This window comes from Chiloscyllium plagiosum, chromosome 17, assembly GCF_004010195.1.
Source record: "Chiloscyllium plagiosum isolate BGI_BamShark_2017 chromosome 17, ASM401019v2, whole genome shotgun sequence".
NCBI lineage: Eukaryota > Metazoa > Chordata > Chondrichthyes > Orectolobiformes > Hemiscylliidae > Chiloscyllium > Chiloscyllium plagiosum.
In genome coordinates, this window is record NC_057726.1 from 13524992 (window position 1) to 13543481 (window position 18490).

The following is an 18490-nucleotide window of genomic DNA, read 5'->3' on the forward strand; positions in this document are numbered from 1 at the left end:
AGCTTTGAAATTCCATTCATAAACGTCTTTACCTGTCCATTTTCCTTTAAGACTTTTCATAAAACCGACCTGTAGGGCCGAACAAAGCCCAATTTCCATAGGTGAGGTATTTGTTGTCAATTTTTCTACGATAAGGCTCTTTGTGCAGAGCCTTGGGGCATTTTACTATTTTAAAGACAGATTACAATTGGAAGCAGCTGTTGTCACCTGGGGAAAATTTCAACAAGGAGTCTGAGTTGAAGCTGTGGCCCTCCTAATCTGTGGTGCCCATCTGCTGTGAATTAGATTTGGATATCTTTGATAAAAAACAAAGTGCTTTGTAAACTCAGGGTTCCGTTGGCAGTTCTGCACCATCTATTGAAATATTTTACAAACGAGGATGAAGTTAGATCCAAATACGACATTGCAAAGTAAAGTTTGTACTTTGTGAAAATCCGAAAATGGCTGCCATTTCTTTGCAGTGAACCGGAATCACTGGAGGTGAGAAGCAACAAAAGAAAGGAAAGCAAACTTTGGAAAGCAGTGTCCTATAATTATCAGCAATATATGAAGCAATGATAACCTCAAACAGAGTGACATAGGGCTCACTGCAGTACCTAATGTGAAATGTTATCTTTGCTTTTTCACCAGGCTTAACACAGCAAATGATGTCAACGCAGCAGCAAAGAATGGACAATACAATCTGAAAGAGGCTAAACAAATGCTCAGTTACAGGTAAGGTCAAAATTTCCATTTCCTCCTTCAATTTTCTCTTCTGCTATCTAAGCTTGCACTCAAAGATTGCTGACTTGGTTGAGGACAAAGAGTCTTACTCACACCATGCTAAGGACCATTCATGCACAAGCCTGAACAGCAGAAACCTGTAGATCATTCAATCATGTGGACTCTCATACTAGATTCTCACCTTGCTTCCACCAACGTTCCACAGACACATTGTCATGGTGAACCATATGGGAGTGATTCTGGTGAAAATCTATGTTTCCCAAGTTAAATTTATTCGGCAATTTTCTTTCCCTTCCAAATAAAACAGATGCAAGTTCCTAATTCAAGTATTCCTTAAGTCCCTTGGCAGTAACATTACTTTTAAATAATTTACACACCCCTTTTGAAGTTATTGACTTCAACATTTAGCTGCGGTTCCATGATATATTCAAGGTTATCTTTGCTCTTTGGAATTGGTGTGACTGATGCACTAGTACTGCTAAGTTAAGCAAACGTGAACAATGTAGTGCAGATTCATAGTTCCCTGAAAGTACAGTCACAGGTAGATAGGATAATGAAGAAGGTATTTGGTATGCTTTCCTTTATTGGTCAGAGCATTGAGTACAGGAGTTGGGAGGTCATGTTGCAGCTGTACATGGCATCGGTTAGGCCAGATTTGGAATATTGTGTGCAATTCTGGTCTCCCTCCTATTGGAATGATATTGTGAAACTTGAAAGAGTTCAGAAAAGGTTTATAAGGATGTTGCCAGGTTTGGAGGATTTGAGCTATAGGGAAAGGCTGAATAGGCTGGGCTGTTTACCTTGGAGCGTCGGAGGCTGAGGGGTGACCTTATCAATATTTATTAAATCATGAGGGGCATGGATAGAGTAAATAGACAAGGTCTTTTCTCTGGCATGGGCGAGTCCAGAACTAGATGGCATAGGTTTAATGTGAGATATAAAAGGGAGCTAAGGGGCAACTTTTTCACGCAGAGGGTGGTGTGTGTATGAAATGAGCTGCCAGAGGAAGTGGTGGTGGCTGGTACAATTACAGCATTTAAAAGGCATCTGGTTGGGTATATGAATAGGAAGGGTTTGGAGAGATATGGGCCAAATGCTGACAAATGGGACTAGATTAGGTTGGGATATTTGGTCAGCATGGATGAATTGGACCGAAGGGTCTATTTCTATCTGTACATCTCTCTGACTCTATGTCACCTCTAAACTCAACCCTGATCCCCCATAGAAAGTGAGGGCTGCAGATGCTGGAGATCAGAGCTGAAAATGTGTTGCTGGAAAAGCGCAGCAAGTCAGGCAGCATCCAAGGAACAGGAGAATCGACGTTTCAGGCATAAGCCCTTTCCTGAAGAAGGGCTTATGCCCGAAACGTCGATTCTCCTGTTCCTTGGATGCTGCCTGACCTGCTGCGCTTTTTCAGCAACACATTTTCAGCCCTGATCCCCCATAGCCTCCCTTTGCACTTACTAGTGTAATGGTTAGGAGTGGATAATTAACAATCCCTTCACTCTTTCAAGGACAGATATCAATATTGAATAATAGGAGAGTCACAGTACAAAAAGAGGCCATTTGGTCCATCTTGCTGCAAGAGAATCTCTGCTTGTTCCTCCCCTGTAACACTGTATATTTTTTTTTCTCTTCAAGTGCTTATTCAATTCCTTTTTGAAAACCCACAACTGAACCTGTCTCCATCAGTCTCAGGCAGACTACTCCAGATCCTAACTCCTCTCTGTGCTAAAAAGCTTTTGTGTATATAGTCATTGAATATTTTTAAAGTAGAAATAAATAGCTTCTTGACTACGCGGGACTCAAAGCTCATTGGGGAATAAATGGGAATATGGAGTTGGGACCATAATTAGAACAGCCATGATCTATTGAACAGATCTTTGGTGGGACAGAACTTGAGAATTGCTTAAAAAAAAATTAACAAGTTTTTCATCTTAAAATCATCAGAACATTTGCAAGAATAACAAAGTAAAGGGGAAAACCAATATTTATAATGCATGAGAGTATACTGCTTGCACCCAAATAATCTGTGCCTGTAAAACTCCTGACTCAGTGTCCAACATTAGATAAGATTCTGTATTTGGAACATTTGCTGGATATTGCTGAATGTGCGGGGATTAATGCTAACAACCAATCTGGATTGTCAGTTAGTCTAACAGTATAGTGCACTTGCATACACTGGGAGCTACAAAAATTGATACATGGAAGGTCTTGTTTCTTGCAGACAGAAAAGTCACATGCGTGCACTGTGCCCGTTTCAACTCAGTAAAATATATGACATTCATTCACTTGTCCTTTCTCAGGGCAATGTGCTGACTATTCAGAGTCAACTTGCCTGGCTTAAAATTTAAACAAACACTGTCAATCAGAATAAATACATGCATTCTCCACAGCAATGCTTCGACTGGTAACAGTCCACTTGCCAACCAATCAGCACTCTCAAAATCAAGCAGTACAGATGTTGAGCTGTCCTTTGAATGATTTTCTTTAACTGCATTGATGAGGGAAAGGTGAAAAGCTTCCTTAAAATGTATCTTATTTTCAGCAATATTATTGAATGGTGCAGTAGACCTGAGAGGCTGAATTGCCTACACATGCTCTAAATTCGTATGTTCACATGCTAGTGACATGGTTAAGTGGTCAAGCCTTTGTCATGTATAAAACTCAAATTAGGAGAATTGGTCAGTCAATGGAGTTAGTGAGCTCCAATTCTGTATCCATTTCAATAGCTCCAACTATGAGTTTCTCTGCTCAATTTCAACTACACTGGAGGTGTTCAGTTTGGCTTCCTCTATTATCTCTCTTGTTACTCTTTGACATGTTACCCAATTACAATCTACAACTCTATAATCCACAAGCACTCATTTGGGTTTAAACACACAACCTATTTTGATGAATATCACTCTTAAAATTAAACACTTTGCACATTTAAATAGGTTTGCAACCCACGCCACTTTTGGCTAATCATAAATCTCACTCTTAGTATTCCCCTGACATTAGAACATTGAGATATATTTAGAGCAAAGCAGGAAAAACAGAATCACAGCGCTTTCCTATTCTCATTGCACTATATTTCTGTTTCACAATTGCAAAATAATTCTTTGACTGTAGCTTCCTGTGGCTTTGTACAATATATTAGCCTCTCATTGGCTCCAATCAGTGTCATTTCACTTCTAACAGTTAGCACTGGCTTTCCATTTATTGCATTTTATCAAAAGTATTAAAAGCTGCTTGAGTAAATATAAAATTGGAATTCCATTGCGGGATACAAAGGATCTCTATTAACCAAACAATAGACTTAGGAGGCCTATGGCACCCTGGAATTTGCTCCCAAATAGAACTGTGTGCTTCTACCCCTCATGGGCTGCAGCAGTACAGTATCTTCTCAAGGGCAGTTAGGGATAGATAGTAAATGCAGGAAATAATGCTGATATGTGTCTGCAGTTTTTGTTCAAGGTTCTAGAGTCTTTCTCCATACCTCCAAAGGCTCTTTAGAGCTTGTCCCAGTGACCCTGCCTTTCATACAGAATCCTACTGACATTACTGTATCAGTTGATAAGTTGGGCAGGGCAAGCATCTACCTGGCAGAACTCAGGAGTTCTGGACAAAGGAATTGAATGCAATATCTCCAAATTTGCAGATGTCACTGAGCAGGGTGGCAATGTGTGCCGTGAGGAGGATACTAAAGGGGCTGCTGGGTGACTTGGACAGGCTGGCTGAGTGGGCAAATACTTGGCCAGTGCAATAATGGGGCTAAATTGAGGTTATCCACTTTGGTGGCAAAAACAGGAAGGCAGATTATTATCTGAATGGTGGCAGTTTGGAAAAATGTGAGGTGCAACGAGACCTAGGTATCATGGTGGAACAGTCGCTGAAGGTGCAGCAGGCAATAAGGAAAGCTAATGGCATGCTGGCCTTCATAGTGAGAGGATTTGAGTATTGGAGTAGGGATGTCTTATTGCAGTTATACAGGGCCTTGGTGAGTCCACACCTCGAGTATTGTGTGCACGTTTGGTCTCCTAGTCCGAGGAGAGACATTCTTACTGGAGGGAGTCCAGTGAAGATTCACAAGACTGAATCCCAGCATGGCAGGACTGACCTATGAAGAAAGACTGATTGACGAGGTTTGCACTCGATGGAACCTCAAAGAAAGAAGGGGGGGATCTCATAGAAATATATAAAATCCTGATGGGACCGGACAGGCTAGATGTGGAAAGAATGTTCCAAGTGCTGATGGAGTCCAGATCTAGGGATCATAGTCTAAGAATATGGGTTAGCCGTTCAGGATTGAGATTTGTAAGGGAAATAGGGAAATCCCTGGCAATCACAGACCAGTCAGTCTTACGTCTGTGGTCAGCAAAGTTTTAGAAAGAATTCTGAGGGATAGGATTTATGACTATTTGGCAAAGCATAGGTGATTAAAGGCAGTCAGCATGGCTTTGTGAGGGGCAGGTCATGCCTTAGAAATCTTATTGAGTTCTTTGAGGAGGTGACAAGACAGGTCAACGAAGGTCGAGCAGTGGATGTGATGTATATGGACTTCAGCAAGACATTTGATAAGGTTCCCCATGGTAGGCTCATTCACAAAGTCAGGATCCAGAGAGAGTTGGCTATCTGGATTCAGAATTGGCTGGCTGACAGAAGGCAGAGAGTGGTCGTAAATGGAAAGTATTCTGCTTGGAGGTCAGTGTTGAGTGGGGTCCCGCAGGGCTCTGGTCTTGGGCCTCTGCTCTTTGTCGTTTTTATAAATGGCTTGGATGAGGAGGTTGAGGGATGGATTAGTTAATTTGCAGATGACACAAAGGTTGGAGGTGTTGTCGATAGTATAAATTCCTGAAGAAGGGCTTATGCCCGAAACGTCGATTCTCCTGTTCCTTGGATGCTGCCTGACCTGCTGCGCTTTTCCAGCAACATATTTTCAGCTCGATAGTATCAAGGGCTACAGCAGGCTACAGCATGACATATACAGGATGCAGAGCTGGGCTGAGAAATGGCAGATGGAGGTCAACCTGGATAAATGCAAAGTGATGCATTTTGGAAGGTCGAACTCAAAAGCTGAATGTAGGATTAAAGACAGGATTCTTGGCAGTGTGGCGGAACAGAGGGAAGTACATAGATCCCTCAAAGTTGCCACCCAAGTGGATAGGGTTGTTAAGAAAGCATATGGTGTTTTGATTTTCATTAACAGGGGGATTGAGTTTAAGAGCTGCGAGGTTTTGCTCCAGCTCTACAAGTCCCTGGTGAGACCACACTTGGAATATTGTGTCCAGTTCTGGTCACCCTATTATAGGAAAGATACAGAGGCTTTGGAGAGGGTGCAAAGAAGGTTTACCAAGATGCTACCTGGACTGGAGGGCTTGCCTTATGGAGAAAGTTTGAATAAGCTTAGACTTTTCTCTCTGGAGAGAAGGAGGAAGACAGGAGACCTGATCAAGATATACAAGACAATGAGTGGAATAGATAGAGTCAATAGTCAGAGACTTTTCCCCAGGGCAAGATTGACTGGTACGAGGAGTCATAGTTTTAAGATATTAGGAGGAAGGTATAAAGGAGATGTCAGAGGTAGGTTCTTTAGATTAGTTTAGATTCCCTACAGTGTGGAAACAGGCCCTTCGGCCCAACAAGTCCACACCGACCCTCCGAAGAGCAACCCACCCACACCCATTTCCCTACATTTACCCCTGACTAATGCACCTAACACTACGGGCAATTTAGCATGGCCAATTCACCTAACCTGCACATCTTTGGACTGTGGGAGGAAACCGGAGCACCCGGAGGAAACCCACGCAGAAAGGGGAGAATGTGCAAACTCCATACAGACAGTTGGAGACTGTTTGTGCAGAGAGTTGTGAATTCATGGAATGTGTTGCCAGCTGTGGCAGTGGAAGCAGAGTCATTAGGGACATTTAAGCGACTACTGGACAGGCACATGGATAGCAGTGAGTTGAGGGGTGCGTAAGGGTTTGTTTCCATGCAGTACATCTCTACGACCCTATGACTATGATTAAACCTTGACACAACATTGTGGGACAACGGGCCTATTCTGTGCTGTACTTTTCTATGTTCTATGAGGAAGAATGTCTTCACTCAGAAAGTTGTGAACCTGTGGAATTCTCTCCCACAGGAAGCTGTTGGGGCCAGTTCATCAGAAATATTCAAATGGGAACTGGATGTGGCCCTTACAGCCAAAGGGATCAATGGATATGGACAGAAATGTGATACTAAAATTGCATGATCAGCACTGATCATCCTGGATGGTGGTGCAGGCCCAAGGGGCCAAATGGCCTACTCTTGCACTTATTTTCTATGTTTCTATGAGCAATCCGTGCAGGTGTAACGAATAATGAAGCAAAGCATACTGAAGCGTCTATGAACTGCACTGATAGGAGAAATTATCCAATTTTCATAAATCTGATTGAGAATTAAAGTGTAGAGATGCAGTCAGGGTGCCACAACTTGTCTCAGCTCCCTCTTAAGACGAGAAGGAATATAAAAACTTAGCCAGGATTTCCATTCCCAAACTGATCACGGAATCACAGAATTCATAGAATCACAGCATTATTATGGTGTCGAATGAAGCTATTTGGCTCATCATGCCCATACCAGCTCTATTGCCCAGTGCCAATGTCCTGCCTTTTCCCCATAGCCATGCACATCATTATCATGCAAAACAAAAATCCAAAGCCCTCTTGGTATGCTTCAATTGATCAATGTTGAATGGGTCTGGCGCCGCAGTGGTATCGCATTCCGGGTGGCCTTAAGGAGGTGAGGGTGCTGCACCAGTGGGAGATAAATCCGCCATCTAGAGCTACCTCTTCAAGCAGTTCCAACAGTGTCAGAACTAAGTAGCAGATGCTGCTGGGACAGACAGGAGGCCTCAGGATGAAGGAAATACAAATCCCAGAGGTAAGTAAGTCTGGGGTATCTGAGCAGGAAAGATAGAGGAAGGCAGGTGGACAGGTTATGGTTGTCAGACGGTAAGTGGCATAGGAGCAATTTGCCCCTGCCCCGGAGTGGCGTGAAATTAGTGTCAATTAGTTTAACTAACTCAGTTGCCATTTTTAAAATCAACAGGAAGGATTCAGTGTCCATCTGTCTACCATGTCAGAGTTGGGCAGGAAGGCAATGAGTTCCAATATTTCAGTACTGTTCCTCCAAAGTCACACCAGGTCAGAGCCTGTAAAATCCAGCCCTGAAGAATAGGCCAATACTCACTCCTACACATGTATGAAGATGGCTACCAGATATGAAGGGAAAGTGTAACAGCCGACCTTGCTATTTTGGTCCAAATCTGTTAACTCAGCAAAGGCCTGGAATTAACAAGTAATCTGTTTGAAGAGTGAACTGCTATTAGTTGGATTACAAGCTTAATGCCTGTGTTGTCCTCTTTGTGTTTTTTTTGCTGTTGAAATGCTTTCCATCTGACCACAGTTAATAGATGTTGGTGAGACTTAAACCTGCTAAAAATTTGTTTTACTAGGGCTCTTCCACCAGTCACTCCTTCACTGACAGCTGGATGATAGTCACAATATGTTGCACACCATTAGCTATTCTCCTTCAATATTCAGCATATAGTAGCAGGATTCTCTATCACTTGGGCATCCATGACATCCCGACAGGCTTACAACTGTTCTGCTCTAACACAACACATTTCCCCATCTCCAGTTTGTAGCTGATGGCTAGAATTTAATAAAATTATTCTTCACAATGAACGGCATGCTGAAAAAGCCCAGTATCTTTTTTAAAACATTTTAAATTTGGGTATCCAAATGAAGTAATTGGGGAAAGTCTCATCTTTCAGAATTTATCTAGCCTTTTAGAGCCACATCCTAAGCTCCATGTTCTTATTTATATCTGATATTGGATGAGGTAAATAACAAAGATGCATTTAAGGGGAAGCACACCAAATAGATAGGAGAGACAGGAAAAAGGATATGTGTTGATTGAGAAACATGACAGGAGGCTCACAATGGAATGATGGCATGATCTAATGGATTCAAATGGCCTGTCCTTTATTTCATTTTGTTTGCCACCTCTTCCACCCAAACAATTAACACAGTGATAAGGGTTTTCAGTTTCCCTTTTCTCCTACCACTGTATTTTTTCCCCCTGTTCATGTTAATGGTTTGGACAGGTGGTGAGATCAGAGGCAGGAAGACCATAAGATACAGGAGCAGAATTATGCCATTTGGCCCATCACATCTGCTCTGCTATATGATCATGGCAGATATGTTTCTCAACCCCTTCTTCCCTGTAACCCTTGATCCCCTTATCAATAAGGAACCTATTTATCTTTGTCTTAAAGACACTCAAGGGACTTGGCTTCCATAGCCTTCTGTGGCAATAAGTTCCACCCTCTGGCAGAAGAGATTTCTCCTCATCTCAGTACTAAAGGGTTGTCCTTTCATTCTGAGGCTGTGCCCTCGGAGCCTAATCTCCTTTACTAATGGAAACATCTTCTCCATGTCCATTCTATCAATGCTTATCATTATTCTGCAAGTTCCAATCATATCCCTCCTCATTCTTCTAAACTCTATCAAGTGCAGACTTCTCATCTACTTCTCTTATGACAAGCCCTTCAATTCCCAGGATCATTCTTGTAAATCTCCTCTGCAACTCCTCCAAGACCAGCATACCCTTCCTTAGATACAGGACCCAAAGAAACTCACAATGTTCCAAATATGGTCTGACAGAGTCTTAAACAGCCTCAACGGTATATCTTTGCTCTTGTAGTCAAGCCTTTGTGAAACGAATGCAAACATTGCATTTGTCTTCCTAACTGCCAAGTGAACATGCGTGTTAATCTAAAGAGACCCCTGAACAACGACTGCTAAGTTTCTTTATGCTTCAGATTTCCGAAGCCATTCCCTATTTAGAAAATAGTCTACACCTCTATCTTTCCGACCACTACCTCTGTCTTTACAACTTCTTATTCCATCTGCCACTTGTTTGCCCACTTTCCAGAAAACCCTAGTCATTAGCTTTGTGCCCTTTCTCCAACACTTAGTATGGGGATTGGTTGGTGTTGGGACATGGATAGCCATGCTGTGGTCAAACAATGGAAGCCTCTGCAGTCACCCATCCAGTTCCTTGGCCACTGAATTGAGCTTGCCACTGTTTTGGTTCCCAGATGGGTACCATGTTATTTGTCTCTTGTTCACTTTCAAGTGGCTGGATTGAAAACAGTATTGGATGAGGTTCTAGGAGGAAACTACCCATACATGCCCAGGATCAAGTGAGTCACTTCTGCAGTAATGTCACTGATACAGAACAGTCACAATCTATTATTTTAATAGAAGATTTGAAAAGTTCACACAGAGCATTTGGCAGGGAGCTCCTCATAATAATTGCTTTCGGAGTTTTGGTGAGTAGGCTGCAATACTATTTTGAGGATTATCATGATTTCTGAATCATTTGCATTCTGAAAGAACATTGTGTTCTGTGCATTTAACTGGCAACGAAGAGGATCACCAGCGTGATGTGGTTCGATCAGGACCCAGCCACAAACCGCCCCTCAAAGAGTAGAGAAGCATGTTGACAATCAATGAGTTAAAAAGCATTTTCACAGTTCATTGATTTGGCACGGCCACTGCAAATAATGGCAGGGAAACACCCGCTGAGTGAATTAAGAGCTGCTTTCTCCAGTAGTGCGAAGTGTGGGTAAATCTCCCTCATCTCAGCTCTGACATTTTATTTATCTTCAGTAAAGAGACACTGCTATGGCAGCTAAAACCTCACTAATAGTCTCCAACATACAGTGGAATTTGTTCACATCTGACATTTAATCTCTTGCAGATGCCTTCATCAACTCCAAACAGTCAAACATTTGGATCCAAAAGAAAAGACATATTTATAGGCTTTTGGGGCGGGGTAAGTGAGGGTAGACTATTCACACAAATACACACACTTCATAGAACAATTTGGCGCTACCAGTAAATATAATTCTTAAAGGATTCATGACAAACTTACTTTTAAAACCTGTAACATAATTCCTTTTCAATCACTCTATTTCTAGAGACATATTTGTAAAATATTACTGATGACCCAAATCAGTTAGCATTAGTTTGCTGGACAAATTGAGTTGAATTAACACACCCCTGAATGCAATTTAAACTTTGCTGAGGCACATGGTTTAATTATCAAGTCTACTGCTGTTAATTTGGCTTTTCCCCCTCCCCCATAATGTTGTAATCACTTACTGATTAAGACAAAGCAAAAAAAAATCAAAACAGGAAATCAGCAGTTATTTTTAATAGATTTTTAATCATAATTCTTTGTGAACATTTTGGCATGTTTGGATAGAGGAACTGTGATTGCAACGTACACTTTAAATTTAGCATTGGGCAATTTTACTGTAATCTCATTGTTGTTGCCTGGAGGCCCATGGTATCACTTGAACTAATCTCCCAAATAACATGTGTTTGATGGTAAATTATGATTCATGGTACAGTTCAAAGTGTTTTTGCATCATGAAGTTCTTTCAGGTTTTGGACACCTGGATTGAAATCCTTTAACCACTTGATCAACCCTAGTCATCGCCCCTCCATGTGTAAATGCTTCTCTTTGCTTACAAATTCCTCTGTGGACTTGCCTTTGGTATATCTGCATGTTCTCTTTGTTGTTACCCCTTACATTTCCCAAATTCTCTCCATGTCTTTCCCTCATTTAAGTTGATGTTCTTTCAACACTGAAAATGTGTTGCTGGAAAAGCGCAGCAGGTCAGGCGGCATCCAAGGAGCAGGAGAATCGACGTTTCGGGCATGAGCCCTTCTTCAGGAAATCCTGAAGAGGGGCTTATGCCCCAAACGTCGATTCTCCTGCTCCTTGGATGCTGCCTGACCTGCTGCGCTTTTCCAGCAACACATTGTCAGCTCTGATCTCCAGTCCTCACTTTCTTCTAGAAGGTTCTGTCAACTCTGTAAACAACAAATACTGGAGATCACAGCATCCATGGAGAGAGGGCAGGCAAGCTAACGTTTCGAGTCGAGATCACTCTTCATCAGAGCTGGTGAAGAAGACATCAAGACTTAGCTTGCTCTTTCTCCATGGATGCTGCCTGAGCCGCTGTGATCTCCAGCATTTGTTGTTTTTGGTGAAGATTCCAGCATCTGCAATAATTTGTTCCTATATTGTGTTCTTTCAACCCTAGCTGTTTGATGGAAACGTGTACTTATAGCTCCTTACGTGAACGGGTATCAAAAATTGATGATTATTCTAGTGAAAGACCTGGTGGCAGTTCGCGGCACTCAGGGCGCTACATAAGTGGAGTGTCTCGTTGTTGTGAATACGAACAGCCTTTGAAAAGGGTCCTCGCCTAGGACTGTGCTGATCTGTGTTTTCACCTTTCATCGTTTCCTTTCTCCGCAGAAAACATGATGCCGGAATGCTGATTGCTTAGATCGAAACTTTCCCTGCGGCTCTAGCGTCCGCCATAAAGCACAAAACCTCAGAGAGAACATAAAAGATGACGCTATGAGAAAGCCAACCAACACAGCAAGCGTTCTCAAGACTCCTGTGGCTAGTTTATAGTTTCTTCCTCTTCTTCCACTTCGGTTTTTTTTTAAAAAGCAGAGGACAGCAATGAACAAATGAAGACGACTACTCGTTCAGGTGTCTCTCTCACACACAGACACATACACATATATAAATTTCTATATACATATATATATATTAAAAATACGTACGCATGATGTTTGAATAAAAGACAGTGGCAGTATTTAACAGAAAACAAACCCCACAAAATGACAAGATGCTGGCATTACTTTCAAAATAAACTGAGCAAAGAAAAACTTTTTTTTAAAAAAACTGTGTGTACGTCGGCAAAACAGTCTTATATCTGCAAATGAAGACCTTGCTAAGACAATAACTGACCCTGATCTCAATCCCACAGTCGCTGATGGCACCCTGTGTACATAGTTAGGCTTCTCTGATATATGCACATAACTCAACAGTGCTTCCGATTCTCACAGTCATTATGATTGACGTTAGATTACGGGTAGTCACACAAAGCGAGATTCTGAGACCACCCTTTTGGTCTACTGGATTCCAAACAGGCTGAGATATACAAAACCTGGTCCATCCATCCTGCCAGACTTTACATTACTAGTGTGTCACATCGGAGATGACTGCGGACTTTTAAAAGGATTTGCTTTTTTAAAAAAATGTTATTTTAATCCCAACTAAAGGAAGATTGGTGAAAATCTACAGTCTGTTGGTAACAGTGGGTTCGCTGCAGGATTTAGTCCGCTTAGTTATTTGCTCTGGGCATTAGGACCCCTCTCAGAGAGAGAAAAAAAGGACACTGTGGCACATCAAACCCCATCTCATAGCTTCACGTTTTAAACTCTAACTCATTTCCTACAGCTGCGAAGGACTGTATTTTAGGATTAACAAAGTTGAACCCCACCTACCTGGCTTCCTTAAGCCTTGTTCATGGAGATCAAAGCACATTGTGTGAATTTATTCATGGTCAGACTGGAGGCTAAAAACAGAAAATGCTGGAAATGCTCAGAAGAATGAATGCAGGACTGTAAGAGTTCTGATGAAAAGTAATCATCATGATGCATTAAATGTTAGCTTTCTGCTCAGACTTTGCCAAGCATGCTGAGTGTTGCCAGCATTTTATGCTTTTCACTCAGATATCCTGCACAACAATATTGTGCGTCTGTCACAACGTGGGGGCATCTGTACCTGGATTTGAAATTCAGACCAGGCCGATGTGATTGAGTCATTTCATAAAATGTCTGGTCAAATGGGGACGGGATGAGAGGGTTTCAGGTAACAATGGTTGCAGGTTCCAGTATCAGAGTCTCCCCACTATTCATTTACATCCACAACTGCTCAGAAGTTGTTTTTTTCTGTCTTTAGTTCTAGATGTGCCATTATCTGAACCAACACTTTGTTGCTTTAACATTCTGATACCCCAGTTTATGGCAAGGTAGGGGTATATGGATTTAGAGAACAAAAAAGTGAAATCCTGTTCACCCCACGATTACTGCGTCTCCAACTGGCCCTTCACATGACAGAAAGTACAGGTGGATATCTAAGTGACCAATACTGTCCAATCCTTCCAGTTGGGAGGGAGCTGTGCAGTGATGAGGAAAGATCCTGCAGCCAAGTGAACATCTCACAATGAGCAATAAAGCAGAAACATCTTTTTTAATAAGCTATGTTGAAAATGGAACACAAAACAAAAACTTGCTACATAATCGCAGTAGTCCAAGATTAAGGAATTGCCTCCTTTGTGATCATTAACCCTTTGAGGAGGGTCTAATAACAGCTTGCACCTACTTATTATAAATAGAGGATGTTAGTTTCTGTTGCCATGCTAATTATTACATAATTATTCATTAGTGATGATTACTGATAATGAGACTGTTTAACAGAGTGTACTAATTACTAATTGCATTCTCTTCACGAGTGAAACCTGATCTATTCCTCAAACAACAGTCAGAATTCACCAGAGGTTGTAAAGGGTTAAGCTTTATTTGAGAAGCGCTCAATCTCACACACTGATAACGTTGGCAAAGAACTAGACAGGGAGAGAGAGAGAAAAAGAGAGAATATTTGAGGACAGCAGTTTTCTGGTGCAAGGTTCCTTGCTTCCGTCTTCACAAGCCGGGCTGCATGTTAGGCAGGTTGGCTGCCAGCTCGCTCTTGGATCAGCTTCTCGCTCAGCTCCCACAAGGCACAGGCTGATGCTTCATCCTGGGCTTGCTGAGACGTCAGGCACCGACAGCAGTTGTTGAAGTACATCCCTCCCAGTCCCTCCAGCTCCGGGGCAATGCTACAGTAGATGGTGGTGGCAGCTCCCTGTTGCTGGAACAAAACATGAAAGGAAAGATAAATTTCCAGACCAAAAAATAATAACAATTAAGACTAAAATATATTGAACAATGCAAAAACTATCACATCTCCACCATTGCATTGTGGCAGGTATTTGATGTTGAATTTATTCTGACAGCATTGATGTTTTAAAAACTCCTGCCAAAAAAAACGAAATCAGCCAGTACTCTCTAATTAAGCACAAACCTACAAAGCGTAAGCATAGTGACATGTGCCAAATCTATCCATTCTGCTTTCATCAAGCTGATTTAATTGTGTAAAAGTCTGTCAACGATTTCTGCCAAAGTTACCAGCTACAAAGTGTATTAAACCCTTGAATGACTGAGCATTACTGCAGCAATTGTAGACTGAGCAGGTTCTAGTTTCCCTACAGTATCGCCACTGAACAAGACACCGAGTTAAGTCATGCCACTATGGGTCTATCTACCTCGTGTTCGTTCTCCCAATTCATTAAGCTCATTTTAGTAAAATGCCAGTGCTGGCTGGCTATAATTCACTTGGTGCATCCTTCCTGACATGAATGCCTATGTGAACTGTGCTAATACACATTTGATCTTTTTTTTGACAAAAGATACATTACAATTTTAAAATCTGATGCAATGCACCCCTAAGGGGTATATGCAGATCAATTATTTTCTGCGTCACCTTGAGGCACCTTATACAAACTGGCCAGAAGGCAACACTATTGAATTTGCAGCCAACAGCAGGATAAAGAGAGGGTGGAAGGTCATATTGTGGAGAAGAATTCCTAGAGTGGACCATGAGGTAGGGTGGGGTGATGCTTTTTTTACACTTGGGCATAAAGTATTGCCTCGGTAGAGCCAAGGGGAATAATGCATGGGAAGGATCGCATGCTTATAATGAAGCCTACCCAATTTTCCATCCAATTAAACTAATAGATGGAAAATGGAGCACTTGGTGTTTTACTCCCCACTCAATTTCACTCTATGGCTCCCACCAGCCAATATTTAACAGCCAGAGCAGTTAAAGAAAATCTTCCCCCTGGCATTTACTTAGTTAATGGTGAAAAGTTATTGAAAGCTTCAGAAGCCTTAAGGACTAAGCCCTCTTAGCATATCGTAAAACACCAACTTGAATAGCTAGCAAAAATCAGGATGCTATTTAAAAGGAAATGTCTTGTTCAAGCTCTAATTGTTCTGAATATTGTGGTTTGAAATATTGGCAGAGTTGGTGCCCAAAAGGTGGGCCTTTGTGTCCTTCCAGTTCAAAAAGATGAATTTGTGTACATCAAGATCAATGTGCAAAAACCAATCAAACACGACAAGAAAATGCAAAAATAAGTACAGAAAAAGGATGTACTTTTGAGCCTGCTCCACCATTCAATATAACTGTAGCTGATATATGTTTGAAATTTCACAAGCTTGGGTTGCACTGAGACCTCTCAGGAACTATGAAAGCTCATTATTGTGTTCAGATCCCAGAGTGTCACTGCATAATACAACTGTGCCTGGTTTCAAAAGTCAATATGGGAGGTAAATAACTTTTTAATGTGGTGCTATTCATTGCAGAGTGTTAAAGGAAGCCTATTGCTAAGGCATTATCAGCTGTAATTGAAGTTACAAATGGGACTTTGCTCATGGCTCAAGAAAGAGATAAAATCATTGGGCTTTTGGGAATATCTCCAATTGGTGTTCCAAGTGATATTTGTAATCAAACCGGTTCTAAGTCAACTGTAGGCATCTTGTGACATGACTCCAGATTAGTTTCGCAGTTCATGAGGATGGCTTAAGAAGTCTAATGTTTAATCATCGTGCTGCTATTAGGAGAGGATGGGAGATTAGAAATGCGGAGACTGGAGGAGCACATCATAGGTGAAACAAAATGGAATGGTATCTCTTAGTCCTTCTGCTGGACTTGGTAAATTAACTTAAAATAGAGAAATTATTTAGAGAAACAATTCTTGCATGACCCATGCACTGAAACACAGTACATGTTAGGCAGACAAGTAATGATCATGATGTGCCCTGACCCTAAGGGATTTCATAATGTTTCATGACAGATTTTTGTTTTACCCCTAGACCAGCCACTGCTATTCTCTATGCAAATATCACAAATGGAATATCATCTATTAAATCAAGCTCAATGAATTTGCTTTCAAAATATAGCCAAAATCTTAACACCATAAACCTCAATTCTTATTATTTTCTCCTTGGCCTCAGTAGCACTGAGAAGTTAGTGAGTTCAGAGGTGACCGTGTTGTGCGTGTTCCATCACTCTCCTGTCAGATAAAATGCTGCCAAAAGGAAAACACACTGGAGCTATACTTCCACCAGTTTGACAGCAAAGCTCATAGGCAATGAGGTAGTGGCTAGGCATCAATAAGGGTTGAAGAATGACTCCTCCAACTGGAAATTATTCAATGGACATGGGGTGGGGGGGGGGCAAGAGGATAAATTTCCTCCTTGGGTTTCCGAGCCACGTGATTTCCTGGTTAATGATCCTACTAAGTCAGTCTCCCCTATTGTAGAGCTGGACTTATCTGTGATATTTCTCGAATACACAAAATAGATGCTCGGCATCCTAACTACAGGAGTTCAAATGGGAAGGGAAAGCCCATTCTTATCAAATATTGCCCACGTTGCAGCTGCTTATTTAGTTATGTCCAGGGCCAATCCATCCTCTTCAGTCTAATGGGCCAGTTGTTGGTTGTATCCACTTGGGCGTTATCTCAGAGGATCTTGCAATCACTTCATGGATAACTGAATACGTATGTTATCTGTTAAGTGACTCTGTAACAGTGCATATCACAAAGTTATGGTGCAAAGTATAAACATATGAAAGAATGGGTAAGAATGGACCAGCTGGTCTGTTAAGTCTATCCCACACGAGAACATCACAACTAACACTTCCTGTCTGCTGTATCAGATCCCAGCCAGCCTCGCAACCTGTAATCCCAGTTGTGAGGCAGAGAAAAGGAAGGAGAGTAAAGCTTAATGTCGAGTAAGAAGGATGCTTTATTTCAGCCAAGAGCTGAATCGATTGGTAAAACGAGTAACTGGGTGCGAGTGGAAATTTCCACAGCTCATTGCTATGCAGTGACCCTCCTGGAAAGTGCATGTAATTATCTCCAGGCGAAGATTTGCTGCTGTTTCTCCAAGTCTGTTAGAGTAAAAAAAAACCTGAGAAGCACTTCACATCTGTTTGATATCTGTGTTCATTGTGAAACTATAATGGTGAAAAGAGACATTGCCAAAATGGTGAACAAGATAATGGTATCAATGCACATTCCTCCATGCTAAAACACTGAAGTGTGGGCCAGAGGATTGCTTGCAATCTGATTCATATTCCTCAGGAGCTAGTGAGTTTTTGATTGCAAGGCATCCTTGTTTTGACTTCTGAATGCTTTTTGTCAGCCTGACTAGGAACAAATGGTGCATGAACGCTCTTGTTAGTTCAGTCAGAAATAGAGAGAATATGGCCAGGCTTGTCATCTCCTGTACTCTTGAAGGGGATACAGCTAGGTTTCCAAGTTAAGAAAAAAACTCACAAAGCAAAACCAGATATTTGCTGCAAAAAAAAAATTCCTGCCCTCCAACCAGGAACTGCATGTTAAGGTGGATTCTGCAAGTCTGTCTTGTTTCCACATTTGCGCTTCATTGCTTTGAACTCCACTGGATGTGAAATCCAGGTACTCTTCCATGCTGGTTTGAATCCAAGGTACATATTTTGTGTGGGTTTGTGGTAGGCTTGATACCGTCGAGTGGTTTTGCCAATGAATACACAAGTGCAATATCAGTTAAATTTGAGTACTGGCGCTCCAACTCTGCATTACAAAGAAACATTTTCAATGGAAAAATCACAACCTGAAAACGAACATTCATCTTGTTACAGCTGGTTACATTTTGAAGAACCTTTGTTTGTTTTTAACAAAAAAAAGTTGCTGAAAGACAACGGCAGA

The 18490-nt window shown here is 41.6% G+C and overlaps 2 protein-coding genes across 9 annotated transcripts in view; one reads left to right on the forward strand and one right to left on the reverse strand.

The window, feature by feature from the left end:
• The window catches only part of mafa (v-maf avian musculoaponeurotic fibrosarcoma oncogene homolog a (paralog a)), a 355825-nt gene extending 343646 nt beyond the window's left edge, over positions 1–12179 (forward strand). For 3 of the 5 annotated variants that reach the window (XR_006314072.1, XR_006314071.1, XR_006314073.1), the window contains one exon: positions 631–714. Coding sequence is in view for 2 of the 5 variants with exons in the window: in XM_043706570.1 (XP_043562505.1) it covers positions 631–714; positions 12094–12124 (115 nt within the window). In the remaining 3 variants the exon portion in view is untranslated. Of the gene's footprint in view, positions 1–630; positions 715–12093 lie in introns of those variants that run through there. The other 2 variants (XM_043706570.1, XM_043706572.1) reach the window with 1 other exon arrangement.
• An 823-nt stretch (positions 12180–13002) lies between these two features.
• The window catches only part of wwox (WW domain containing oxidoreductase), a 946567-nt gene continuing 941079 nt past the window's right edge, over positions 13003–18490 (reverse strand). For all 4 annotated transcript variants that reach the window (XM_043706559.1, XM_043706563.1, XM_043706566.1 and 1 more), the window contains one exon: positions 13003–14544. In XM_043706559.1, coding sequence (XP_043562494.1) covers positions 14356–14544 — 189 coding nt within the window. In that variant the 3' untranslated portion in view covers positions 13003–14355. The remainder of the gene's footprint in view (positions 14545–18490) is intronic.